This window comes from Pteropus alecto, unplaced genomic scaffold (genome assembly GCF_000325575.1).
Source record: "Pteropus alecto unplaced genomic scaffold, ASM32557v1 scaffold123, whole genome shotgun sequence".
NCBI classification, from domain to species: domain Eukaryota; kingdom Metazoa; phylum Chordata; class Mammalia; order Chiroptera; family Pteropodidae; genus Pteropus; species Pteropus alecto.
In genome coordinates, this window is record NW_006433950.1 from 7,105,476 (window position 1) to 7,133,161 (window position 27,686).

The window sequence follows — 27,686 nt, forward strand, 5'->3', positions numbered from 1 at the left end:
TGGTGGTCGGGGCCTCTGCTTGCACAGTGAAGCCGACTGGTTGGGCAAGTTCGTGGCAAGTTCGTATTCTAAGTGTCCGACTCCTCCGGGCATTGGCATTGTGTGTGTGTGAGCAGAGGTTGTCCCTCATCATTGGCTCTTTGTCCTGCCACCAGTCCCGAAGGCCTGGACTAAACTGGAGAGGAAAGACGCGGGTTTGTTCCTGAATGGGCCAGCTAGGGCTGCGAGGGAGTGGGCAGAGGCGGCTCTGTCGTGTTGTGGACTGCACCTGAGGCCGCCTCTCCCAGGACGATGTTCAGATCCCCAGTCTCCAGAGGTGCTGTTTGTTCCTAGGGGGAAATCATCACTGGACGTGGTGACTCTTGGCTATCCTCCGGTTGTTAAAATAACTTAACCTTTCCTTTTTGGGAAAGAGCTAATGTGTAGATAATGGTACCATCTGTTTATCTGTTGGATTCCATCTATCCATCAAGGAGGAGCCTCGGGGTCAGCAGGGGTGCTCTGCCTTTGCCTTCCACCCCCATCTGTTCACCCTGGAACGCTCACCTTCAGCTGAGCTTTGCTAAGAAAGTCTTGGAAGGTGAGCCCTGCAGGGGACTTCACTGGGTCAGTTGTGCCCTGTTTTATGTACCGATTTATATTTTAAACAAACCAAATGATTTGCTTTAACAGTGCTCTAAAAAAAACAGTACTCTGGAGTTTTCATGAATTGTGACAGTGTTTCGTTTTTTTAATATTAAGTCCTACTTGTAGATAGAAATGTAGCAATGCCATAAACCAGAGAAGGCTCAGAGAAGTTGTTTAAATCTGCATTTGTTCCTTGGCTCACCGCCTTCATCTTTCTGACCGTGCGGATTCATTGTGAGTTTGCCTTTCGGGGCATCTCGCAGTTCTGCCAGCTCCAAACAGGAGACCTGCACATGAGCTCTGCATGGGGGACGCGGTCCTCTACCCTTTGACAGGGACATGGGACATAAAATCAGAAGGGAGAGGAGCCACCGTCCCTTGAGCTGCCCCAGTAGGGAAGCTGTGTGGAGTTGAGAAGGAAGTGGTCCCTGACTGGCATTTGAGGACTTGCCCAGAGAGCGACATTTGTAGGAGAAATAAGATAACTAGGTTCATGCCAGCAGGGCCAGGCTCATGGAGCAAATCCCAGCACTTGTCCTGTGGGCTGGTTCTGCAGTAGAGTGTGGCCTGTGGGGTCTAGAGATGCAGGAGAGACGGGCTGAGTTTGCAAGGCTGTGACATCAACAGGTTCCCGTGTGCCCATGTGACAACTTGAGCCCAGAAATCGTGATGCTGTGACAGGTTATTAGCTTAAAAGTTATCCTCTGCTCACTTCTTTGGAGAACTAAATCTTTTCCTTTGATATTGGTCCATGATTTCACTGTCCACCCAGAGAGACTGAGAGAAGGTGGCACTGGGAGTCTTTCATCTTCCGGAGATGAGTCCAGTCTTCCCAACAAAATCAGGGGCCCTCGGGGACTGACAGGGTGAGTGCCAGCCTCAGAGCGGCTCATGATAAATCACCGAGACACCAAAAAGGAAGTACTGCCTTGGTCTGGGCCCTTTTCAGAGGCCTCGAGATTTGATTTCAAGGAAACTGCTTCCTTCAATTTTTTTTTTTAAACAAAACAACTCTGGCTGCCTACTTCAAGGGGGACACTGGAATGAGCTCTGTCAGAGCAAATCCTGAGCTGGCTGGGCTCGTGGGAAGAGCAGGAGATGCAGGTTCACACCTGGCCAGGCTGTGGGCCCTGCCCCTGCCCTCCAGGCATGTAGTCTAGTAGGGCTTCGAGGGCAGCACAGCGGCCTCCGTGGTCACTCTTCTGATGCATCTTTTAAATTCCAGGGTTTAGGCTGCTTTCAGCGCGGTGCTGTAGACTCCTTCCTACAGTGTCCACCGTTCGCGATTTTTTTTAAAAAAAGGACTATTCAGTCTTTGCATCTTCACCCTGCCTGCTCTATTTGAATAAACTCTCCCGATCAAACCCTTAATACTAAATTTAGCAGTTCACGTGCAGATGTGCCAGCGTCCTGGTTTGGACTGACTCCACAATCCTGATTTCTCCCTTAGGCATCAGAACCTTTGTTTAGCTAATTAGGTAGCTCACATATCACAGCCAGATTGCCGTCATGCCTCTCAGGAAGAGACCGAGCATGCTGAATGCTGGATAAAACCCCTGGCTGGTGCGTTGCTCTGGACCCGCCAAAATGCGGGCAGCTGCCACACTGACTGGACTCAGCCTCAGTCAGCAACAGGTCGGTTGAGCCCTGTATCCAGCAAATCGGGAGAAGGTGTTTACCTATAAAATCAGGAAGAAGTCAGCAACTTGTTAAACAGGAATTGTGTAGAGCATTGGAGGAAAATGAGGCTATTTTCAGGATCCTCAATGTCTCCCATTCTTCCTTCTAGGCTGAATTCAGAGGTCACCTGCCTCCAGCCCATCTTCGGACAGTTTCATAGCATATTAGTACCCCTCACAGGCAGGGAGAGGAGGGAGGTAGATTTGTCTTCCCGCTGCTTGTTTCTAACTGAAAGGGTGGGTGGGAAAAAGCTGAAAATCAACTAAAACGCTATGAAAAGAAATTTCAAATGATCGTACTTTTCCCTGCCTGTGCATCTGACTGCTGCGACTGGCCTGGCTGACAAAGCCCAGTGTGTTGATGTCAGCCCGAGTTCAGTCCGGCAGTGCCTGAGCTGGGCCGTGCGCATAGGCCGCTGGGGAGATCCCGGCTCCAAAGTCCCCATCTCAGCATCGTTCACAAGCCTAGTCCTCTTGCTGCCAAGATCACCTAAGTGGAAATAGTGGCGGTTCTCAGTTGCTAACCCAGGAAGGAAAGTTCTCTTAACCTTGATTTTTGAAGTAGCTCCTATGTGCCCTGCCCTGGGCACCTAGCCCAGAGTGGATCGCTCAGCAGATGTTTGGGCGAGCAGAGTCTCTGCTTTGGCCTCTGTGCCAGCCCGCATCCCACACCCTCCTTACCAGCTACGCGTGTCTGGATTCAGACTGTTTCAGCTTGGGAGTCCTGACGGCATTCAGTGGGGTCAGATGAAATAGGGCTGGTCCTTCAAAAAGGACACTTGCAGAGCTGCACAGTCTGCAGGGAAACCTCGAGAGGAAGGGGTGGAAATTTGATTTATTGTTAACGAAAATATAGTTCAGATCTTTAAAAAGGTGGAGGGCGTGGCGGGGAGCTGGTAGAGCCCCAGCATCGCATTGGCGTACTCTGACTTCCCTGTTATTGGCCTTGGGGTCCTTGAGAATCTGTTTCTTGGGGATGGGGAGAGTAAGAATTTGCCTCAGGCAGTGGCTTCTGTTTGAGCAGGAAGTGGGGGAGCCAGTGACCCCAGAGGGGCCTTCTAACAGAGAGGCACACCAGAGCCCCTTTGGTGCCCTGCGCAGAGCTGGCCTAGACAAGTTCTCAGGTGGCACCCAGGGCTATAGGGCCTGCAGCTAAGGACCCTTCATCCGGGCCAGATTTAGCAAAGAAAAGTACAGGACACCAGTTAAATGTGAGTTTCAGGTAAACAATATGAGTACGTCCCAGTTTTATCTGGCTGCTCCACCCAGGCCTGCCTTGCCTCTGCTGGCGTTTGCTGCTCAGAGGTTTCCAGGCTTGGCACAGGCTGCGAGGAACTTTTCAGCTAAATTGGATCACTCTGATTTCTTGCACTGCTTCTGTGGTCCGCGGAAATGACAGCCAGATAGGAAGTCCCTCGGGAGAGGGCAGTAACTGGAGTTCCGTTTTGCGGAGCCAGGCAGGCCATGTGGGATGGTTGTGGACCCCAGCTGACCTCGGCTGCTATCTTGTATTTTTTCATCAGGAATTTCAAATGTGCATTTTGAGAGGAAGGAGGCAAAAGTACAGCTTTTTCTCACTTGATCAGTAACTTTTATGAGCAACACAGTGGGGAGAATTCTTTGCTTTTATTCAGTTGACCGATTATTTTCCTTTCGTCTTTCCTTTTCTGACATTGTTGCTCTGTATGGTGTCTGGGGAGAGGGGACAGCGTGGGAGGGAGTCGGCGTATGTGTTCTGCATGTTCCCTTCTGTACAGTAACTTCTGTGTTTGCTCTGTTTAGGATCGTTCCTTCACCACCAGTAAATTTCTGGAATGTTCTCCCAAAGTGCCATGTGCCCCCTTTGTTCAGTCCTTCAGTGGAGCAGAACCCTTGGGCCTCCTTTCCTGAGAATGTCCTTAGCTGAGGCGCAGCCCCGGGCTCCTCCGAAGGCAGCAGAAGTGCCTTTCCCCAGCCTCTGGGGGTGCCCGAGCCAGGCACCTTCTCCATTCCCTGCGAGGAGGGCCAAGCCCTGCTCAGTCCCTGGGTCTGCGAAGTCCTCGCAGGCCCCTGTAAGTACAGGACTCTCATCCCTGTCCCAAAGCCCTGCTCTCCCCCACCAGCCTTAGAATTCAGTCCTGTGACCAGAGGTCTGAGCAAAGTCTGGGTCTGGCTGGAGGTGTGTGTGGGCAAGGGGGAAGGGAGGGGAGGAATATGATAAATCAAGAGCATTTTGGTGACAAACCCAGCATGTGACATACATTCTGGGGCTAGGAGCTGTTAAAAATCTGTAACCATTTATTTTCAGCTCTTACTGGAAAGCATCTTAAGTGGAGGGTTGAAAGCCAGTTGTGGGCTTTGGCGAAAGGGAGGCAGGATTGAGGGGCCGTTTGGTCAGCTGTTAGGAGAGACTTGGGCCTGATCCTGGGACAGGTCCCCTGCTCCCTTGGACAGCATCTGCCTGTGTTTCTGACCAGGAGGGGTTTTCTCTGGGTCTGGGCATGGGATTCCGCTTGGGGTGGCCGAGGAGGAAGCAGGCGCTCATTTCTCTCCACCTGGGGATCCTCGCCCCAAGGCAGAGCTCCGAGGTGACTTGGCTCAGGTGTTCCCTCCCTGCAGGGCTGCGTGGAAGAGTTTCAGCCCATTCCCTTGGCGTGGGAGCCCTCAGCCTCTTCTGGCCCCCGGGACTAGGGGAGGCCATTTCCTGATGACTCACCTGGGAACCTGGGCCTCCTGCAGGTGCCCCACAGTCCATCACAGGCTGGTGAGGGGGAACGACTGAGGGACAGCGGAGAGATGGCACCGTGTTCAAGTTGGCCCTGTTTATCCAGGTCTCAGAGCTGAAGGCTTTTCGGTGGCATCCTCAGTTAAAAACTTTTTGTGTCTATTAAAAAAAAAACAAAACAACTTTTAAAATGTCACCCAGGAGGCAAGGAGAGAGGACAAGGTCAAGGTTAGGGCCATTGGTCACCTTACCATAAGGGGTACCTTAGCTCCTCCCTAAGAATGGCCAGGTTTCCTAGAAGCCCGGGAAGCAAACGGCCGCAGAGAAGCGTGAGGACAGCTGGTGGGCAGTGAGGCCCGGGGAGTGTCATGCTGGCCGTGCTGTGGCTGGGGAGAGACGTTTTCCTTGGGGGGCCGGCTGAAAATCTTTTCCTCAGTTGCTGCAAACGCCCTTCTCCCCAACAGCATGACCCAGCTGACACTCCTGTGGGGCCCAGGGCCGAGCTTTCGTGCTGATCAGCCTGACAGGTCAGCTGGTTTATACAGTTAGGAACATTAAACCAAACTGAAAGGGCACTTTGACTCCTCAAATGCAACACAGATGTTTGAGACGTGGCCCCCGGGCAGCGGGCAGCAGCGATCATTAGGTTAGAAAGTACAATGGGTCCGAGAAGGATTTCGAGACTTCTTTAGAAACTAAATTCTGAAAGGAAAGCTCAGCACCAAGGAGCAAAGGAAAGTGAGTGGGAAACAGCCCAAGGCTTAAGGCTCTCAGGGCACGGAGCCCCGCTAGGCTTTGGGGCCCAGGATTTTCAAGAGACGGCCGCTAACTCGACTGGTCCAGAAGCTGGGTTAAAACCCCTCTTCGCTCTCTGCAGTTGTGTGACCGAGACAGGTCATCTGACCTCTCTGACCCAGGTTGCTCAGGGGTAAAGCAGGGGTACCACTTCCTATTCCATCAGCCTATTGGGAAGATTAAGTGAATTGATAGAAATCACCTACTTATCTCCTGTCGCACCTTGAGTCCTCAATAAAGGTTAATTATGGCCACCCCGCTCCAAGCCTTGTTTAGACAGGTCTCCAGGGCTATAGGTGTGCCCTCTGCCATTTGGCTTCTGCCCTTCACAATAGGTCTTTCATAGGGAGGAATCAATTACCCCCTCCCCAGGGATGGCTTTTTTTTTTTTTAATGAGAAAATTAGGTCAAAGTCATTAGGCTAAAAATTTGCTATCAGGGGACAGACATTGACATGTCAAGTTCAATTTGTGTTTCCTGTTGATTTAGTGACTACTAAATGGAGAATGCGATTCAAAAAATGTTTGATCATCTACCCTGTACCGGGCATTGTTCTAGACACTGGGGACTCAGCATGAAATTTATCGAGATCCTTGCCTTCAAGGAAGTTCTGTTTCCCTGGGGTGAGACACAGTAAAGGGCCTCTCGCTGTAAAAGTGAGTCTGTCCCCATGGGCTGACTGGAGAGTTTCGCCATTCAGCGCCCACCAGAGGGCTCGAGGCTAAGAGCTGTGGACTGAGTTTTGAAGCTGAGGCACAGTCCCTGCTTTCTCCCATGTGGTTGGGGGACAGAGGTAAGCAGGTGTGTGTGCAGCTCACACACACGCACCATAATAAACTAGGAAGCCTTGAGAAATGTGACGAGAAAAGACTGGATAAAGAAGATAAAGGCAGGATTTCCTGTGGCTGGGGGGTGTGGGAGCCACCTGCAACTGACTAGGATTCAGACCTGCAGACGTGGAGGGGGCATGGTGTGGGTGTGGCCAGCCTGCTTGCCCAGGATTCAGTGACCCCAGCTCCCCTCTTGGCCAGCCGGAGTCAAGCAGCTGTTAATCGCTCTTATGACCTCGAAGCAAAAGAAACAGCAGGACTCAGGTGAGTTGAGGGGCCCTGGAACAAGGTGGAGACCTGCCAGAGATCAAAGGCCTCACGTCCAGAGCATCCACCTTGTTCAAGAGGTGAGTATGTCGGGGTAGGGGTGTATGGCCCATAAGGCAGAGAGATGAGGGGTGGTCTGATTTGGGGGACATACACTTGTCTGTAGAAATCAATAATTGAGGCTGCCTGTTGATCTTGGGCATTTTGAATGCAGCATAAAGGGCTAGTGGCCAGTTATGAATTTATGCATCTACCTGGGAAAAATAAGCTCTTTGAAAACTTTTTATAACATGGAGGATAATTTTTGAGAAACTCTAAATCAGCATCACCTGTATAAAGAAGAGCCAGGTTTTGTGCTGTGCACAGCCTTCGTCAACACATCTTCCTCTTGCTTACAGCTCCAGCTCTGCCATTCCTAGCCCTGACTACATATTAGAGTCATCTGGGGGGCGGTGGGGGGGGCACTTTAAAGTGCTGGTTTCCAAGCCCTTATCCCTGAACTTCTGACTTAATTGGCCTGGGGAAGAGCCTAGTCCTGATTGGCATGCCCTGGGCCAAGAACAGGGTCAAGACCCCTTGTTCTGACCGGAAGCCGGGGGTGAAGGAGGCCTCTGGGCCTCTCTAAACATGGAACCGCCTCCCCATGCTTCAACACAGGTTTCCAACAAATCACAGACTGAGGCGTACCAAACAGGGAGATGAAAATTCTAACTGATTAGGAAAAATAGGCACCATGCCCAGGCCTCTTGAGTCCGCTTGCCCATTGCGTACCCACCAAGATCAAAGCCACTTGCCCAGCGTGGTTTTTGATGTTGGGCGGTTAACCTGTAAAAATGGCATCAATTGAAGAGCATCATTGTGTGTATGTTGAGGAGGGGGGTATGGTGTCACATTTCCCAGGAAATCACAAGTGAATGACATCTGACAATCTGGCTGAATCCTTGGCCCCTCATCTAGGATGTTATTTACTTGCATCCAACCACCCCAGCCTTCCGGTGTCCACCAGTGGCAGGCACGTGTCTTGACGGGTTTGTCCCCAGCCTCTCGAGTGCACATGCTCAGTGCTGCTGCTAATGGAGCTCCCTGGGGATAAGGCCCCGACTTCCGCTCCACATGCAGCCCCTCAGACCTCCTGCTGCGGGGCTCCATTCCCAGCAGGACCTGCACCCAGCCAGAGTGACCCCGTCTGGAGGGGGAACTCCCCTTGGATGCAGCCGCCTTCCCCACTTTAGCACACGTGCAGCCTGAATGGCAAGTGTCACCTTGCGACTGATCCCTGCTGTGCTGCCGAGTGACTACCAGCAAAAGATCCTCTGGGATTCTGCTTTGGGGTATTAAGGAGGTCAGCACCTCATTCCAAGTATCTGCTAAAGGGGCAACCAGATGATGTGGGGGAGCCTCTCCCATCCCGAGCCTCTAGGATCCTCTGAACATTTTGTTTCTGTCGAAGCCCGATGGCTGCCAATGACCAAGGCCGGCTCCCCTCAGGTTTCTGCTTTCTGACTCAGAGCAACACTCCCCGCCCCCACCTCCTCTCCACGCCCTAGCTCCTTTTTTTTTAACCGCCTACAGCACCTGGTACTTCTAGGTGGTCTCCCATCCAAGTGCTAACCAGGCCCAACCCTGTTTAGCTTCCGAGATCAGACGGGATCGGGCACGTTCAGGGCGGCATGGCTGTAGACTCCTTTGTTTTTAAATAAATTTTAGCACCTGCCCTTACCAGAAAGCATTGCCTTAGACAGTCCAGGACACACACACACACACACACACACACACACGTGTGTATATATTTACATATATTTATGTGATATTTGTAGGGCACTATTAATGTCCTCTGAACACTTCTTTCACAAGCTTCCTCTTTTGATCATCAAAAAACCCATTGGCTCAGAGGAGTTATCCACTTGACAGTTGATGAAACTAAGGCACACAGGGACAGGCCTGAGGTCCTAAGGTAGGTGGTGCAGAGCCCGGGCCGGCCCTCCCTTGGCTCACATCCTTCCCGCTCCCTCCGTGTGTCTGGGCTGGGCCCCGTGGGGGAACTGAGCTTTTAAAACCAGCTCTGTGATTCTAAGCCCCTTGGTCTCTGCTGTAGGAGCAAGTCAGGCTCCTGGGCTCCAAGAGCCCGTTAAAGTATATTCTGATGAGAACTGTACCCATGGAATCAAAAATCTAGCAGAATGACTATGTTTCCCCTGTTGCTTTCAAGACAAAAATGTTTATAGTATTCTGAAAGCTAAAGGTGTATTTTTAAAATGAAAGGTTAAGCTCAGGGGTTAGAGCACTGGTCTTATAAAAATGAAAGGCTGGGGGTTGGAGATGCTTCTTGCCCTGGCATTCAAGGCTCTTTGTCTCTTGGACGAGTGCTCGGGCAGAGCCATGGGGGTGGACGATCACGTGGTCCTATCTGTTACTATACTACTGAATTATTAGAATTACTGCTTCAGCTCGTGTTGATGTAGCAGGACAGAATTCAGGCCACTCTTTTATTAGAAATCTCCACTAAGCCTGGGTGGAGGGATGAAGGGTTGGCAGAGATTTATCTTCTTTATGAGAAGAGGAAGAGGGGGAACAAATGAAATCTCACTCTTTTATCGGCTAATGACTACTGATCATGATTTTACTTTTTGCCTTGGCTGCCAGGAAGCTCCAAGCTAACATTGGGCCATTTCTCTCCTTAAATGATTGCTTATCTCTTTTTGCCTTTATTCTAACCATGCTGTTTTACACAGCCCACCCTACCACTGCCCCAGAGGGAAAGGTTCATCCCTTCTCTGAACCCAAGTAGTGTATGACTTTATGCCTTGGGTTATGGCTATTGCTGGCTTTATCATATCTGATGAACTATATGTTCCTTGAGGATAGTGATCATGCCTTATCCTTCTGTGTATCCTCCAAAACAGCCAGACTGTGTCCAATATATTATTGATATCTACATTTACTTGTGGAATGAATATTGGCTAAACAGATTTAAAAAAAAAAAAAAGCAAGTCTGACCATGAAAAAAACCAGGAGTCCTTCCTAAACAATGGAACTATATTAACTCATCGAGCATGTTTCCTGCTTTGCTTTAGCTGCCAGTAACTTCAAGGTATTGTGTCCAACTGCTATAATATGGGCCAGGTAGAAGAACCAGGATTGCAATAGACACGCTTATGTGGTCTGCAAGGCTCGAGAGACATACCAGTTTCATGGTCCTGGTTACTGGAGAGGTTGCAATCCAGCCCCTGGCTGCTCAGCCCTTGCAGCGTCCGGTCCCTCCTTTGTTGCTCTGCCCTCCTGCCCTGCTCCCCACTTCCCTGCTACCATCAAGTCTGTGAGCCCCTTGTGGGCAGGGATCCAGCCTCCACCATTCACAGCCCGAGGCCCTGGCGCTGCACTGGCCCCGGGCAGCCAGCCGTCGGGGAGGATGTCTGCACAGGCCGGTCGCTGTCTCGAAGCCGCGAAGCCGCGAAGCCACGTCCGGAGGAGGAAGGCAGCCGAGTTCTGGTATTGTTGCTGCAGCTGGTGTTGTGAATCAGGCCGACGGGCAGCGCATCCTCTTACCCGGCTATTTCACGACACCAGGGTTGCATCATACCCATTCTCTCCAGGCGAGCCTCGTGGGACGCGGCGGGCGCGGACGCGGACGCGGATGTGGACGCGGGGTGAGGGCGGGAGACTGTGTGAGCTTGTTCTCTTTAGCCCTCAGGATCTCAGTCAGAATGCTCCCGGGGATCAGCTGGGGAGCTTTCCCAAAGTACGAATGCCAGCCCCTCAGCCCCTCCGCCACCCGAGACCCGCGAATCCCCTGCGTGGGGCCGCAGAATCAGCATTTGTCAGAGGTTCTGGTGTGTGATGCTCAAGTCCACGTGCAGTCAGGGCTGAGCCCAGGGCTTCCCACTGGGCTGTCGTCCTTGCCACAGCCCCTCCCTGGCCCTCTTCTTTCTGCCTTGTACTGCTCGCCCACGACTACTTCCTAGAAGCAGAAGGGATCTGGTACCCCAGTCAAAGCCCAGGCTTCTTGCCCTGGCATTCAAGGCCCTTCTCGCCAGGTTTCCATACTCAAGACGACACCACCATTTCCCCCAGACAGTCTCCCCTGTTCCTCTCTCTCAAACCCCCGCCCTACATGAATCTACATGCTGGTTCTGTCTGCTCCGCCTTCAGAGTTCTCGACTCCCAGCCCTAGTCCGGCCTCGCCCGTGCCTCCCGCATCCGTCCTCCACACCACGGCCAAAGCAATCTTTGAAAAATGTAAATCCGACCATCACCTACGAAACGTCCCACCCTGGCTTATCCAGTGCACTGTTCACCCTTCCGTGTCTCAGAGCCATCTCCTGGGGCCCGCCCTCGGCTCCAGCCACACCCGCCTCCTTGCTGTCTCGAAGCCCCAGCCGCACTCCTATTACGGGGCCTTTGCACCTGCTCTTCCATCTGTCTGGAACCCCTTGCTCATTCCTTCTCACATATGGGTGGCTCCTTCTCATGGCTGCAGCTCAGCTCAAATTTCTCATTCCGAGAGACCTAAATGCCCCTCCTTAAAAAAAAAGTTCTGTTTTCTTCATAGCGCTTACTACTAAATGTATGATGATTGCTCGATTGTTTACTGTCTGTCTCTCCCACTAGAATGTGAGCTCCAGGAGGGCAGGGCCTGTATCTCATTCCCGGTGGTACCTCCGTGGCCTAGCATAGGGCATGGTATGCAGTAGGCATGCAATAAATGTGTGTGAATGAAGAAACAATTAGACCCCTTTCAGCCTCATCTCCCACCATTTCGTCCCTCCTCGCCCCACCCCTCTATCTCCTCCCTTGCACTGACCACGCCCTTCCCAAACCCCACGCCCCCCGGCCCCCTCCGCCCTTGCCTACCCGTCTCCCCTTCCAGCTCCCCTGCCCCTCTTCTGGGCAGCCTGCCTCCTCTGCTGGTTCGTCTGCCAGGCTAGGCTGTGAGGTCCGGCACCTGGTACACAGGAGGGGCACAATAAATGCTCAGGTGCCTCTGTGGCCCCGGGATTCAGAGGCTGCAGCAGGCCCGCTGTCCTCACGGTTTCGTTCCTCTGTGTCTAGGGATTTCACTTCTAGGGACTTTCCTGACTGCTGAGTCTTTCAGTTCCTTTACTGCCCCTGTTCTCCATCCAAGAACCAAAGATGCAAGGGGCCCTCGGTCACTCAGCCAGCGGCTGGCACTGGTCAGGTGAGCCATAACTGGTGTGGGCGTCAGTTTCATTTTGCCACAGAGAAAGCTGAGGCCCACTGAGGTCAGGTGACTTGCTCAAAGTCACACAGAAACCGAGAACTGATATGAGGGCCTGAGGCGCCCTGAAGCCTCATCACAGGGCTTTGCTCAGGTACGTCCAATGCTGAGTCCTGGGATTCAGCATAAAGGACTCTGCGGCCACCTAGAAGCTGAGGTCCTGGAAGGCAGGAATTGTGTCTGACCCAGCACTGTGTCCCCCATCAAGAAGAGGGCCTCTGTGAATATCTGTCAAGTGGATGAGATTCTGTCCACGTGTAAGAATCCCCATCTCGGGGCTCTGTGCTTCGGGACGAGGCGTTCCGAGTCCCTTCAGCTCGTTCTATTGATAAGCCCCTTGAAGGATCCTGCTTATATCCCATCCCACCCCAGAGAGATGTGGACGGGCAGGAAAAGCTCCCCGAAGCAGCAAATGTTCCCCTTCCAGGACTGGAAGGGACCTTGGAGTTGACCCAGCCTGGGTATTATGGAGGGAGGAGCAGGAGACTTGCCCAAGGTTACTCAACACATCTGTGGCCTCCCACTCTGCCTGTGGCCCGTGCTGCTGGAAACCAGCCCTGGCCCCTGCCCCCCCTTTCTCTCCTGAGATCTTAATCAGGAATTTCCCACAGCTGCTCCAGGGTCTGGGCGTGTAGAAAGGGTGTGGGGATGCTGGGCAGCTGTGATTTTCACCAGTCAGGTGGCAGTTTAAGAGCAAGAGGATGATAAGATCTGCCCCAGGACCACGGCAGGGAATGAGTAACTCACAGGCCTCTCCCCTCCCGCCCAGCCCGGTGGGGCCTGCAGGGAATGTGGGGGTCAAAGACACACTCCTGCAGAAGTCTCTCTGAGGAGGGGCTGGAACTCGGGGAAGGGGGTAGGCAAGCCTGGAGGTCATTGAGAGGAGCCCGCAAGAAGAGTCTTTTAAAAAAATTAACACATAGGGTAAATATCTAAACTTTGCAAAAAGGTGCACAGTGATCATGACCTTTTGGATTTGTCACCGAGGTCCTGTCACCACCCTCAGCTCACCTCCACACCCAGCTGAGCTGGGAGAACCCCAGGAGGCACCCCCTGACCCACCCCTGCTCGGGGTATCCTGTCTGCCAAGGGTCCCTATGACAGCTGCTCTGACCCACCCCTGCTCGGGGTATCCTGTCTGCCAAGGGTCCCTATGACAGCTGCTCTGACCCGCCCCTGCTCGGGGTATCCTGTCTGCCAAGGGTCCCTGTGGCAGCTGCTCTCTGCCCTCTTTGTTCTGATCTCCTTTGTTACTGACTCGAGCATTTGTTGAGGACCTACTCTGTGCTGTTCTAGTTGCTTCGGATCATCAGTGAGCATGACAGGCCCAGATCCGCACCGCTGTGAGCTGGCTTTCTAGCAAGCTGGATGAAACGTATGTCCCTCTTCCCAGAAAAATGCACTTGGATGTGAAAACTTGTCCACAGTTTGGTGAGGCTCCTGGACCCCAGTTTAAGCACCTCCCTCTTGGAGGGGGATCCCTCACGCAGCTTGCTGCTCTAACGTGGCCTGAGCATTTCCACCTGCCCCTGCTGCCTGGCCCTGTAGCTGGGCTCACCTGTCCTGAGTCCCTCTGGACCAGGGCTGACTGGGGACAGCATGAGCCCACCAGGCCCCTCCAAGTTCTCAGTCCACTAGTGCTGCCTGGCCGTTGGAGGTCGTGCAGTCCCAAGGATTCTGAGCATCTCAGAACTGGTCTTCCGGGGACCCCTGTGACCTCTGAGAGCCCAAGTCTAAGAGGTCGAGCCGGGAGGGAGAGAAAATGTGTCCCTCCATGTCCCTCCCAAGAGTGGCTGGAGCCTGAGCTTAACTGGAGCTGGCGGTGGCCTTGAGGCCTCCAGAGGAGCAGCCCCTCTGGGACTCAGGTCAGGGGCTGTGCTGTCCCCGCCTGTCCCCGCCCTGACCCCCCTCCGGAGCACTCTCTTCACACAGCTCTCCTGGTCTGTTTCCACGTCCACCTCCCCTGCTAACAGCTGCAGGGGAGCTGGACTGAGCGAAGGCACAGTGCCTGCTGCTGATGCTCCTGCATGGCCGCCGGTGGCAGGGTGGGTGGGCGCTGAAGGTTTGTTGGGTAAATGGCTGAAAGATGCAAAACCCAGCAGGAGTGACAAAGAGATCCATGGTTTTCCTGTGAGCCTCTAGGCCACCCACCCCCAGGGAGCAGACCGAGTCTGAAGCTAGTGCAGGGCATTCACCCAGGGAGGGTTCTGGGGGTTCGTACCTCTGGGGAGAAGGGAAGGGAACGGGACTGAGCAGAGGGAGGAGTGGGCTGCCGTGCAGACAGTCTCAGCCGACTCGGGGAAGCTCTGGAGTTGGGGTGACCCTTCACAGCTGGGAAAAGGGCAGCAGGCCCTTATACCCCACATTCCAGGATGTGGGCCCCCTGGGGGAATGGTAGCCACAGGCAGAGCTGATGCCACAGGGGGTGACGCCAAAAACAGCGCAGCAGCCGGGGAAACGTGTCCATCATACTAACTTTTCTGTCAAAACCCTAACCCACTGCTGTTTCACACACACTCCCAGTCCAAATTTCAACCCCCGCCTCTGCAAAGGCTTAGGTGTCCCCGGTGACCAGGCTGCTGTCCCCACAGCCACTGTGCATTCAAGGAGTGGCCTCAGGGCTGCTGGCAAAACCAGAGCCCCACTTGGCCCAGCGCTAGGATGGGGTTTTTGCCCCCAGCCACTGTGAGAGCTGGGGGCGCCCCATCCGGGCTGGCCTGGGAGGAGGCGCTGGCTCCTTGGGTGGCCTTGTAGGCAGAGCCTGGGGTGGGGGTATGGGGTGGGTGCTCAGTTGCCCTGTAGGACCCTGGCCAGCTCCCCAGCCCCGGGGGCTCATCGGTCCACTTGTGGCAGCAGACCACTCCTGGCACCTGTTGAACTGTTTAGGGGTACCTGTACATAATGGCTTATATATACTGGGGTGTCTCTAAAAGGACATGCAAGACTGGGAGTCAGAGGTCCGAGTAAGACAAACTTTTATATGTGTGTATCTTTTTAAATGTCATACCATTCATCTATTAAAAATACTAAATAAATAAAATACAAAGCTAAATACCATATTCTAAAATGAGAGGTTTTCGAACCCACATAGGGTAGGTTTTCAGGTCATCGGACCATCTCTGGGGTCCTTCGTAGGGTTGCTAAGGGTCCTCTTGGTGACTGCTCCCTCCTGGGGTCCTGGCTGCAGGTGTCTGCTGCTCCCAGACTCAGAAGAGCCTCTTCGGGACCCAGGGACTGGGCGTGGCTCCCCCGTCTCCACTCCGCGTCTGGTTCTGAGCCAGCCCAGCCCTCTCAGTCCTGGGCGGGCCACTATCTCAGCGATCAGATGGTGGGCAGAATAGCAGTGGGCACGTGATCTGCCCCCCGCCCTGTCCAGGGACCCTGCTGGCCAGCCGTGGGCGGTCTGGGCCAAACTGCCCGACTCCTCCTTGCTGCGGGCCCAGCCTATAAAGTCACCCTGCGTGTCCCCGCCGACCTTGGCCCCCTCCTCTGACACCCAGAGCCACAATGGCAGAGCTGCCGGTGTCAGAGACGCCCGGGGACCCTACTCTGTGCAGCGGGCGTTTCACTATCAGCACCCTGCTGGCCGGCGATGAGCCCCTGCCGCCAGCTGCCTGTGACAGCAGCCACCCCAGCCACCTGACCCATGGCAGCACCTTCCACCTGCAAACCTTTGGCTACAACACCATCGACGTGGTGCCGGCCTACGAGCACTACGCCAATAGCGCGCTGCCCGGCGAGCCCCGCAAGATCCGGCCCACACTGGCTGACCTGCACTCCTTCCTCAAGGTAAGCTCTGTCTCAGAAGCCTGGCCACTTCCCTGCCGTGCGACCCCGACCCAGTTTCCTAACCTCTCTGAGCCTCTGCTCTGTCTTCGGTGCCATGGGGATAAGTGTCATCCTTACGGGTCGAGAGGCCCAAATGAAATGCAGACACGGGAGCTGTAAAGCTCTGGGCACATGGCGTAAAGCTTACTGTCCTGTCACCGGGAACCCAATCAAGCGATCCCGGGCTGCCTAGAGAGGTAAGGAGCTCCCTGTCAGCGGAAGCATGCAAACAGAGGTTGTACATGTCTGAAAGAGATGGGGAGAAGAGAGTAAGGAAGGTCTGCAACAGAGAGGAAGCTTGCCGGGTCTGCTGTCTGGGAGGCTGCACTGTGGAGGGTGGAGCTGGGAGCCGACTGTCGTGACCCCTGCCTGCCTGAACCGTGGCCTCTGGGCTCCCTGCAGGAAGGCAGCCCCCTGCACGCCCTGACCTTTGAAAGCCGGCCCAGCCATGAGATGACAGATGGGCTGGTGGAGGACGAGGCAGGCACCAGCAGCAAGAAGAACCCCGGGGAGCCCGTGCGCTTTGGCTGGGTCAAGGGGGTGATGGTGAGTGGGGTGTGGATGGGACGTCCGGGAATGTGAGCAGGGAGGCAGAACTCCATCCAGGCTCAGCTCTGACTCTCAGGCCTCAGAGGCCAGGGCAGACTCAAGGCCCAGCCTGGGTCTCAGTATCCCCATGGGTATAGCGACCTCAAATAGTCTCTCGTTTTGTACTTCCCACTTCCTTTCACCCCCCAGACTGGGACCTGGCCCTAAGGCAGATCTCTTTTCGGCTACTCATTTTTCCTGTGGCCTTGGACAACGTACTTCACCTGTCTGTGCCTCGGTTTTCTCATCGGTGAAATGAGCATTAAATGAGTTAGATGTAAAGCGCTGGGATTAACGCCCACCTTGGTTATTAGAAGAAACTGTGTTTCCCCCTCAACGCCACCAGAGGGCAGCAAGAAACACACAAATCCACAAATGTCTTTTTTGCCATTTCCATGATGGGAAGGAGAAGGGGAGTTTTCTGTGTTGTACAGCACCACGAAGTCCCCAGACGCAGAGAAGAGAGTAAACTTAGCTTTCAAAGACATTATTGGACTTAGCGGAGGGGACTGCATGGGATCTAGGAGAAAGCTTTAGTTCTGCTCTGGGAAGCAGGAGGCCTGGGTTCTCTGACCTCAACTCTGCCAACGACCTGCTGGCTGTGCCTCCATTTCTCTTTCTGAACAGGGAGTCCCTTCCACCCCCAGAGGCTCACATCCAGATTCTGGACCCCCCTCCTGGACTGTGGTGGTCAGAACCTGGCCTGGCCATTGCCCATTCAATCTCTCAGAGAGGACGGAGGGCCCTAGAAATCTCCCACATAGCCTGTCCCATCCCAAGACTTGGCTGGGGATTTCAGCCCCAGTTGCAGCCTCTGGCTTTGCTTTAAATTTGGAAGCTGAAGTCACAGCAACCTGAGGTCTGATTTCTGCCCGTATGTGGGGCATTGGCTCAGCTGGCATTTGCTGAGCTCTCCCTAAATGCCAGGCCCTGGGCCCACAGCTGGCCACTGAGGCCGTGTCTGGGCCTGCTAGACACAGGATCCTGGGCTTGGAGCTGGGGAGGGGTGACGATTCTTGCAGCCCATCCTCGGGCCGGATGGGAGTGCAGGAAATGCATGGGAGTGGCAGGCAGGTCTCTGGGTTCCCTCCCCTCCTGGCCCCACAGGACCAGAGGGGCATTGAAGTGAGAATCCACTGAAGTGGGTAAAGCAAAGAAAGGACCCAGATGTTCCCCGGGCCTAGGTTCTCGATGCCATTCTGTGACTGTGGACAGGGACTTGTGCGTTTGGCCTTGGGGTATCCGGCCCACCCTGGTGGCCTCTGACCTCCCTCTCCTCCCAGATCCGTTGCATGCTCAATATCTGGGGCGTGATCCTCTACCTGCGGCTGCCCTGGATTACGGCCCAGGCGGGCATTGGTGAGTGCCGCCCCGGGGGTGGGGGAGGGGAAGGTGTATTGCAGTTCTGGTCTTCCAAGGCCTCACAGGAGCAGTCTTGAACTTGGGCTGCAGAGACCACGGGTCCTTACAGTGACAGAGGTCAGAGTGGTGTGGCAGAGGAGCACAGGACAGGGAGTCAGCGGGCCTGAGGACTCTCTCTGGCTCTGTTTGCCCTCAGTAAGTCACCCAACCCCTTGGAGCCAGTTTCTACCCCCAAACACCTGGGTTAGGAACTCGCAGTCTGGACAGACCAGGGTTCCAATGCTGCGTGACCTTGGACAAGTTTCTTAACCTCTCTGAACCTTGGTTTCCTCATCAGTAAAATGGGGGTGGAGGGTGATAACTGTCCCTACCTCCCAGACCTACTGGGGAGTTTCTACGATGCGCGTAAATAGCGCAGGATTTGGCACCCAAAGGCGCTCATCAGTGATAACTGTTTCTTTATTTTTTTTATTAAAGGAGGTGCCTTCCTTTCCATACCTAATGATCCTTCACGCCTGGCTCCTCAGCTCCCTGGCTACTCAGCACAGACCAGGACATAGACATAGACATTTTTTCAGATGAGGAAACAGGCTCAGGGGAGGGAAGTGACTTAAGTCGCATGGTGAATCCGTTGGCTGACTCAGCTTCCTTATGCTGCTGCTCACCTGGGAAATGCCTTGACTGAGGTTTGGGGTGATCTCATCCCCACCTGTCCCCACAGTTCTGACCTGGATCATCATCCTGCTCTCGGTCATGGTGACGTCCATCACGGGCCTCTCCATCTCGGCCATCTCCACCAACGGCAAGGTCAAGTCAGGTGAGCCCCACCCCACCCCCAAGGTCCTTCTCTGTAGGTTTCCCCCTCTTCATCCTGGGAACAGGCCTGTGAACTGCTCCCCTCCACCAAGTGGGGATGCCACATGCTGCTCCTTCCGGTTCCAGGTAAGGGCTTTGGGCAGGCCCTGCACACCCATCGGATGGCCTGGGTCATCTCCTGTGCCACGGGCCCCACGGGTGCCGTGGTCACCCGCTCGCAGCTTCAGCTTCTGCCTGCCCCAAGTCCACGCCAGCCAGGTGACGCCTCTGTTTCCATGGCTCCTGGCTCTGTCTCCAACAGGTGGCACCTACTTCCTCATCTCCCGGAGTCTTGGCCCAGAGCTAGGGGGCTCCATCGGCCTCATTTTTGCTTTTGCCAACGCCGTGGGTGTGGCCATGCACACCGTGGGCTTTGCAGAGACGGTGCGGGACCTGCTCCAGGTGAGGCGGGGGCTGGACCCTGGGCGGAGGGAGCCGGCACCCCACCTCATTCTCTTCCACCCCATCTGGGCTGGGCCTTCCTGCCTCTTTGCCCAATTTGCCCATCAGAAACCAAGGCCGCACTGATCGCTACGGGTGACCATGACGATCTCATCAAAGAAGGACTATTCCCAGAAGTCCCTTTCAGGGCCGTGTATTGTCTTTAGGGGCAGGTTGTCCAAGCCCCCGCAGTAGCTGCTTTGGGGATCTGTTGGCGAGTTTGTGTTTTCCTGTGAGAGGGCACCCAGAGAATGAGGGGCATCCAGCTTGAGGCGTCTGGAGGGCGGGCTGTTCAGAGGGCAGCACGCAGCCTGGCTTGTCCCTCTCCCCCAGGAGTACGGCAGCCCCATTGTGGACCCCGTCAATGACATCCGCATCGTCGGCGTGGTCACTGTCACCATGCTGCTGGCCATCTCCCTGGCTGGCATGGAGTGGGAGGCCAAGGTGAGGAGAGGCTGGTGGAGGGGGTATTGGGGGTCAGGTGGGGAGGCGGGAGTCGCTAGACCTGGTCCTGGGCATGGTTTCCCTCCTCTTGTGTGTATTAGGCTCCGAATTTTGCTGCTGCGACAAATAGCCCCCAAGGAAGGGGCCTTAAACAAGTCATTTGTTTCTCTTTCATGTAACAGTCCAAGTGTCTCTGGCTCCTGGCACTCAGGCACCCAGACCCCTTCCATCCGTGGCCTCGCCATCCGTAGGTGGTGGCCCTTACCACCTGGCCCATAGTGGCCACCACGGCCATGTCAACAGCCCGCTCGGCGGGAAGGGGAAAAGGGGACGAGGAGGGAATCCACCTTCCTTTCCTCTCCCAGCACACGCACCCCTTCCGCCGAGTCCCATCGGCCAGAGCTCGGTCTCCTGGCCACACCCAGCTGCAGGGGCGCTGGGGGACTGTGGTCTTCGTCTGAACCCGCCTCCAGCCAACAACCGGAGGGGCAGCACCATGAAACGGGGGGGCAGACCTGGCCGGATCCGGCCCCGCCGCCTCCCCTCCCTCCCCCTCGCTCTGAGCTCCAGCTACGCTCATGCCCCGATCATCCTCCTCCTTTAGGACACTCGAAGACCCTTCCCCAGGCCACCCTGCTAAAGTGGCCACCAACCCAGTCCCGTCACACTAGATTCGTGTTCCCTGTTTACGAGCAAGACAAGATCCTTGTGATATCGCCAGCTCCTTGAAGAGAGCCTGCTGCGTGATGGGTGGTGAATGAATGAATGAATGAATGAATGAAGAGAGTGAGGGGCCCTGGGCAGGTCCTTCCCTGCTGAGGCCCCCTGAACAGGTGGGGCCAGACCATCTGACATCTAGGTCCTTCGTCCACAGGCCCAAGTGCTCTTCTTCCTGGTTATCATGGTCTCTTTCGCCAACTACTTGGTGGGGACACTGATCCCCGCAACTGAGGACAAGGCCTCCAAAGGCTTCTTCAGCTACCAGGGTACGTGCAGGTCCGAGCCCCTGCCCATGGGGACAGGGATGTTCTGCCCACCCAACTGGCCCATTCTGTGTGCCCCGGGAACATGGAACCCCCCGACTCCATGGCCAGAAGCTGCCAGCAGAGCCCCTGCCTGCCTGGGGTCCAGTGAGGGGCCGAGCCTTCCAGGCAGCCCTGACGCAGGCCTTGGTTTTCCAGCGGACATTTTTGTCCAGAACTTGGTGCCCGACTGGCGGGGCGCGGATGGCAGCTTCTTCGGGATGTTCTCCATCTTCTTCCCCTCAGCCACAGGCATCCTGGCAGGGGCCAACATCTCTGGGGACCTCAAGGTGAGCAGCACGCCCATCCCCCCTGCTTCCTGGCCCTGTCCTATGAGGACCTCCCACTGGGCACTGAGCTTGGCACTGAGACCACGGGGCCAGAGTGTCTAAAATCCAGTCCAGTCCAACTCTACTCAGTCCAAGCCAATGCCACTTACTCCACTCAATTCCGAGACCGTTGGTTGGCATCAGCTACACTCTAGGCCCTGAGGGACAGCCCCAAATGGGTTAGTTTCCTCCCTAGCTCGTCTTCACGGGGCTGACATCCCCCTGGGCTCTCTGCTGTCCTGTGCGGGCAGGCTCCTTGGCTCAGCGTACGAGGCCCCACCCAGGACCCCTGCCCCCGCCCTGAGAATCTACCGCTTTGCCCGTGTCCCTCCTCTGCGCCTTCGCCACTGCTCTCTGGGACCCCCTGCCCTTGTTCCCTCGCCTGACGAAGTGCCGTTCCTCTTTCAGACAACCGCTCCCTCTTTACATCTCCCCCGGCCTTCCTGTCAGAGTCATGGTTCCCTGGCATAATGACATCAGGCCACTTATGCCTCTGTCCCCCTGCATCTGGATAACTGAGGCCTCCCTCTGTGTCCCCATTGCCAGCTAAGAGTCCGACACATACTAGGTGCTCGGTACACGTTTGTTGAATGGATAATTCTGAAACGTAGCCAAGGGGAGGCGGGAGAATAGATATATCAAGAGCTATAAAGCGGGGGAGAAGGAGAGACTGATGTCAGCAGGGGCCCCGGCAGACCTGTTGGGTGGGGTGGGGCTGGAGCTGGGCTTTGAAAGATGAGACAGGACACAGCAGCGGAGCCCTTGCTGGCAGGAGGGTCAGAGGAGGTGGGTACAAGCGGAAGGGATGGTGAGGAGCCTGGCTCGTGCTGGAAACCCTTCTCGGTCTTTGTTCCCACTCAAAAGATGCCCCTTGATGTATTTTCTTAAACGATTTAATAACTGTGCATTGGAGACGATCTCAAACCCCAGCCTGGCTCTAACTGGATATGCCTGGGTGGGGGGCAGGTGCACCGTGGGGCCTGGGAACTGGAGAGCAGCCGTGTTTCGCTGCCCCCTCCTTTTTCTGGGGAGCGGCCAGCAGAGGCCTGGGCCACCTGTCCTGAGGTCCCTGCAGGACCAGGCTTGTGCTCAGACAGCCGAGTTCCCCTCTCAGCCCTGTTACAGATCATCGTAGCCTTGGAATTTACCTAGCTGCTTCATCAAGCTTCTTAGGGTACCACTGGGGCAGTATCAGGCGTAAGGCCCAGGCAGCTGTTTTGGAGCTGGGTGAGGGGCACCTTTGCTCTGTCCTAAGGCCCTCGAGCCCTGAAGGAGCCCCGCCCTCCTGGATCCAGCCCTCTGCCCATTCATGGGATGGGGGGTCCTCAGCAGAAGAGCACCACCCATTCATGGAGATTTTATGCAAGTCCCTTAAAATCTCTCTAGTCTATCTGTGAAATGGGGCTAACATAGCCCGCCTCCGCTTCGTAGGACAGGGAGTGAGAATTCAATGTGCTAATTTAATGCTTAGAACAGTGCCCGGCACAGAGGAAATGCTAGGGACTGGTTGTCAAGGTCATTGTCATTTTTACCATGCGGCCAGCACCGTGCCTCCTTCTTTACAAACATTATCCTTAGACAGCCACAGGGGCTCATGCCACCATCACCCCCATGTTGCAGAGGAGCCAACCAAGCCTAGGGAGGGTCATGGGCTTGCCCAGGGCCACACGCTCAGGTGGCAGAGGATGCAAGTTTCTAGAACAAAGAGGCCTCAACTCTATCACAACGACGTTATCATTCAATGGGTATTTTTTGAGCACCTGCTTCCTGCCAGTGTCTTAGGGACACAGACCAGGCGTGGAGCTAGTTGGAATTTCTCTCCCTGCTTTGGGTTCCCATGAACTGGCTTGTGTCCTGTCCTCCTTTGTAAGTCCTCTGTGCCACCAGGAAGGGCTCTGAGGGCCAAGGTCAGGGGTTGCTGCCTCACCCCTGGCCTCAGACAAGGGCAGGGCCTGGAAGGAGGCCCAGAAGCTGCCTGGTACCCCACTTCCTTCCTCCCTCCCCCAGGACCCTGCTGTAGCCATCCCCAAGGGAACGCTCATGGCCATTTTCTGGACGACCGTTTCCTACCTGGCCATTTCAGCAACCATCGGTAAGTAGCCAGCCCAAACCACCGCAGGGGGTCGCAGGGCGGGTGCCTCTCTCTAATAGGGCGAGCTGGGCAGGGAGGACTTGGCCACCCCAGGAAGTAGAGCCTTGGACCTTATCTTCGGGCTACCTTGGTGGCGATCAGACATCTTCATCGTGGGGAAGTATTTTGTGGGGAAGATGGGGATGGAGTCAGACCGGGCTCCTCAGTCCCTTCCAGCCTGAAGTTACATATTCAAGGGTATGAAAATCCTATGGGATAAATCATGCTGCGATGATAGGAATAATAACGGCCATGATGATGCTCAAGGTGACCCCAGCGCTGACTCACCGCGTGCCCGGCCCTTTCTCTGCCTTATCACCCTGAATCTGGGCACCGTCATTTCCTCCATTCTACGGAGGAGAAAGCGAGGGCTCAGAGTGGTTCAGCGACCTGCCCAAGGTCACACGGCCACGGAGTGGCGGAGCCGGGCTTTGAACCCAGGCCCGGGCTGTCGCTGCTCGCCTGTTACGGGGGTCCTCACCGGTGCTCTCGCTTCAGTCAGCGCCTCGCGAGGTGAGATGCTCACAGATGGCCAAGGGATGTGGCCCGAGTCCTCCTCCCTCCCCAGGCTCCTGTGTGGTTCGCGACGCCTCCGGGGTCCTGAATGACACCGTGACCGCTGGCTTCGGCACCTGCGAGGGGCTGGCCTGCAGCTATGGCTGGAACTTCACCGAGTGCTCCCAGCAGCACAGCTGCCGCTATGGCCTCATCAACTACTACCAGGTGCCTGCAGCCTGGGCCAGAGCGCCGGCCCCACCAGTCACAGGGAGGGGCCAGGTGGACCCCAGATGGAACCGACTGGGAAAGACTTGGTTTGGGGGGCTTAGGTCCCAGACTCGGGGGAAAGAGATTTGGGCTCAGGTGGGGGGCCACGGGCCCAGTCCCTGCCTCAGTGGGCCCTAGGATTCCTGGTTGATGGTTGTGGGCTCAGATGGTGGCATCAGGACCTGCCCCTTGCCTGCAGAGGGGACTGCAGTGCCCCAGGTGGGGAGTCCGGGCCCAGGCTCTCACTGTGCGGGCCCTGAACCCCATGTCCGTGCAGACCATGAGCATGGTGTCAGGCTTCGCACCGCTGATCACGGCCGGCATCTTTGGGGCCACCCTCTCCTCCGCCCTGGCCTGCCTCGTCTCTGCCGCCAAAGTGTTCCAGGTGAGGCTGCAGAAGGGGGGCAGGTGCAAAGGTCCCCAGGTGACTGCTGCGGAGGCCTGGAGGCATCATGTGACTGGGCTATCTAGAATGGAGAAGGGGCCATGAGCGAACTGCTGCAGGAAGCAGCCACCTTCTTGCAGGATGCTTAAAGAGCACCCGTGTTCCCCGCCCAAACCCTCAGCCTGGCACCCGTCTGCATTTCCACCAGGCCACCTTCACCCGATGCCGTCAGCCCCGTTTGGCGCTTTCGCTATCTTCCCGATGAGGCGGGGAGGGCGGGGGCATCACTCCCGTTTAACAGAGAAGCAGGCGGGACCCAGATGGGGCAGTGCCCTGTTGAGGGCAAGAGGGAGCCAGCAGGTCTGGTGTCCAGGCGGCTGCAGGGGAGGGGACAGGGCCCGGCCAGGGGGTGAGCGCAGTGTCCTGTGCCCGCAGTGCCTGTGCGAGGACCAGCTGTACCCTCTGATCGGCTTCTTCGGCAAGGGGTACGGCAAGAACAAGGAGCCAGTGCGGGGCTACCTGCTGGCCTACGTCATCGCGGTGGCCTTCATCATCATCGGTGAGAGGCTGCTGGGGCGCCCAGGGGCCTGACGGGCCATGAGGGCTGTGGGGGCGGGGCTCTCTCCCCTCTGCTCACCTCTGCGCCCAGCGCCCGGCGCCCGGCCAGGCCCGGCAGGCAGTGGGCGCTCCGTGAATAACTCTTGAGTGGGCGAGGCCCTAGCTGGAGGGAGACTTTGCGAGGTCATGTCATCCTGCCTCCTTCCCTCACCCCCAGACAGGGTGGCTCCCACTCCATGCCCGGCGGGCGGACAATCCTATTTCGTTAGGAGGGACCCCCACCTGCTTTCCCTGGCTCTGCATTCTCCTGTCCTCGCGGCTGGGACCCCTCCCCTCCCAGGTCTGAATTAGTCCCCAGGCCATCTTTGGAGCCCAGGACAAGCTGACTGGCCCCTCCTTGGGAGCTGCTGCAAACAGCTGGATCGAGATCTCTGCAGGTGTATCAACTAGACACACCTCGTTTCTCAGACCTTGAGCTGACAGGGCCCTTGGACTCCAAGGCGAGGGATGCCCTAGGCGAAAGATCCCAGCCGATCAGTTAGTTAGAGGACCTTCTATCCTGGCTTTGCCAGGTGCCAGTCGTGTGACCTTGGACAAATCGCTTGACCTCCCTGAGTCTCGGTTTCCTCCTCTGCAAAATGGGAGCAATAGGGCGGAGCAGGTGTCTCCCACATGGGCAGGACGAGCCTGTACTGTATGTGCACACACATGCACACACACGTGCATTCATATGTGCACGCGCTCACGTGTGCACACTCCCCAATACTTCCTGATTACTTAGCCAACGAGACAGAACTTGCTAGGAGGGAGGTGGCCACTCCAAGCGAAGACAGCAGCCATGCCACAGCACAGTGACCTCCTGGCCCCTGCTCCCTGTGCTGGAGTGGGGTGCAGTCAGCGGCTAGCGGGCCTGTGGTCCTGCCACGGCTGAAGCCCTGCTACTCAGGCTGGCATCACCACTTCATGAGACTCACCCTAGCGGTCGAGTCACTTCCGCTCAGGGGAATCTTCCCAGACACGGACACTCCTGGATCCTGGACCAGGTGGGGAGGTGGCAGGGTCACCCCCAGGAGATGGAAACATCCAGTCAGACCTGATGCCCCCACCTAGCTCTGCTTCCTGTTCACCCCACAATCTTCCCCAGACTCAGATTCGATGTCCTTTTATTTGGGGGCCGGTTCCAACTGGACTGAGGACTGAGGACGGTCACCTCAGACGCTCTGGGGAAGGGTTCTTGCGGCCATTCAATAGAATCGTGTACAGAGAGGAGGTGCTTGCCTTGTTTTGAGATCCCCCAGAAGCAGGCACCGAGATAAGGATTCATGTACAAAAGTGTGTTTGGGGGTGCCAGGGGCGTGGCTGGGGAGGGGGACAGCAAGACAGGGAAGGGAACGAGCCAGTTCTTGAGTGGGTTTCACTGTGATATGTGATATGGTCTCAGGGTTTCAGAGAAAAAGATAACATGCATCCCGGGTCACATTATAAAATGTATTTCTTACTGTAATTTGTGGTCACAAAAAAACTATGACAGCCACTGTCCTGGGTCCTCTCATCACCTGATGGAATCTGCCCTCACACTGCTCTCCATCTGCTTAAAAGCCGGCTGTTTACAGTTCACAAAACATTGGCCCTTTGAGCGTCACAAAACGATGGACCCATTTCACAGACGAAAAGGTCGAGCCTCACCGAGCCTCAGAGGCCGGTCTGGGGTGCCCCGCCCTGCGAGGGAGGGTGCCGGGCGGCTCCTCGGTGCAGCTGCCTGACAGACTGTCCCCCTTCTCTCCGGGTCCCTGAAGCGGAGCTCAACACAATCGCCCCCATCATCTCCAACTTCTTCCTGTGCTCCTACGCGCTCATCAACTTCAGCTGCTTCCACGCTTCCATCACCAACTCGCCCGGTGAGCAACCCCTCCCGCTCCACGGGGGGTGGCACCGGGGCTGAGGCAGGGAGAGGGGCGTGGAAGGCGTGGATGCAGGTGGGCAGACCAAAGTCACCTCTCGGATGGAAGCCAATCACAGGCACCATTCAAATGATAATAATAATAATTAGCTCCAAATTGCTGATGGGCCGGTCCTGGGCCACCTTTTTCATGGACCGTGGGGGCCGCGGTGCCCCAGAGCGGTGCTGTGGGGCAGCTGTCCCTAGCGAGGCCCACATTGATGTCCTCCTCCCGCATTGCTCCCCCTTGGCCCTGCAACTGCCACGGGAGCCTGTGCTGTTGCTGACTGTGGATGTCTCGTGGCCATACTTGTGGTCTGCAGTTGGACGCCTCTGTCTGGGTGTAGCCGGCATCGTGGCAAAACGCCAGGCGAGGCAGGCGCATGGTCCTCCCAGCGCCTTCGGGCCCAGCCCCCAGAGGTGGGGTGGGTGGGTGGGCACTGCTGGCTTTGCCGCCAAGGCCCTGCCCAGCAGCACTGGCCCAGGAGGAGGCTCCAGAGTGCTGAGTGTGCCACTGACCTGCGGCCCCACCCAGGGTGGAGACCCTCGTTTCGCTACTACAGCAAGTGGGCGGCGCTCTTCGGGGCGGTCATCTCCGTGGTCATCATGTTCCTTCTGACCTGGTGGGCGGCTCTCATCGCCATCGGCCTGGTCCTTTTCCTCCTGCTCTACGTGATCTACAAGAAGCCAGGTGTGCAGTTTCAGGCCACCGAGGGGCTCAGGCGCCCCCTGGCCCCGTCCCCCTGTGAGGCTGCCAAGGGGCTGCCCTGTCCTTCAGCCCAGCTAAAGGGCCTGCATCGGACTCTGTTCAGTGGCCCCTCTCAGGCCTTCCAGCCTTGTCCTTCCTTGTGGGGCAAGGAGCCTGTTAAAATGTACCCACTCAGAGCCCACGCCTCCACAT

The 27,686-nt window shown here is 56.0% G+C and overlaps 1 protein-coding gene and 1 non-coding gene across 3 annotated transcripts in view; one reads left to right on the forward strand and one right to left on the reverse strand.

Moving 5' to 3' along the window:
- Positions 1 to 8,465: 8,465 nt before the first annotated feature.
- Positions 8,466 to 8,584, reverse strand: LOC112477391. Its single transcript, XR_003045443.1, has one exon. It is a non-coding gene; the product is annotated as a 5S ribosomal RNA (ribosomal RNA).
- Positions 8,585 to 15,625: 7,041 nt separating this feature from the next.
- SLC12A3 (solute carrier family 12 member 3) overlaps positions 15,626 to 27,686 on the forward strand; it is a 30,551-nt gene continuing 18,490 nt past the window's right edge. The window contains exons 1-14 of one of the 2 annotated variants that reach the window (XM_006908773.3): positions 15,626 to 15,927; positions 16,369 to 16,512; positions 17,838 to 17,913; positions 18,638 to 18,733; positions 19,034 to 19,173; positions 19,546 to 19,656; positions 20,531 to 20,642; positions 20,838 to 20,968; positions 23,015 to 23,099; positions 23,707 to 23,861; positions 24,181 to 24,288; positions 24,724 to 24,847; positions 26,643 to 26,744; positions 27,321 to 27,476. In XM_006908773.3, coding sequence (XP_006908835.1) covers positions 15,646 to 15,927; positions 16,369 to 16,512; positions 17,838 to 17,913; positions 18,638 to 18,733; positions 19,034 to 19,173; positions 19,546 to 19,656; positions 20,531 to 20,642; positions 20,838 to 20,968; positions 23,015 to 23,099; positions 23,707 to 23,861; positions 24,181 to 24,288; positions 24,724 to 24,847; positions 26,643 to 26,744; positions 27,321 to 27,476 — 1,822 coding nt within the window. In that variant the 5' untranslated portion in view covers positions 15,626 to 15,645. The remainder of the gene's footprint in view (positions 15,928 to 16,368; positions 16,513 to 17,837; positions 17,914 to 18,637; positions 18,734 to 19,033; positions 19,174 to 19,545; positions 19,657 to 20,530; positions 20,643 to 20,837; positions 20,969 to 23,014; positions 23,100 to 23,706; positions 23,862 to 24,180; positions 24,289 to 24,723; positions 24,848 to 26,642; positions 26,745 to 27,320; positions 27,477 to 27,686) is intronic. The other variant, XM_006908774.3, reaches the window with a different exon arrangement.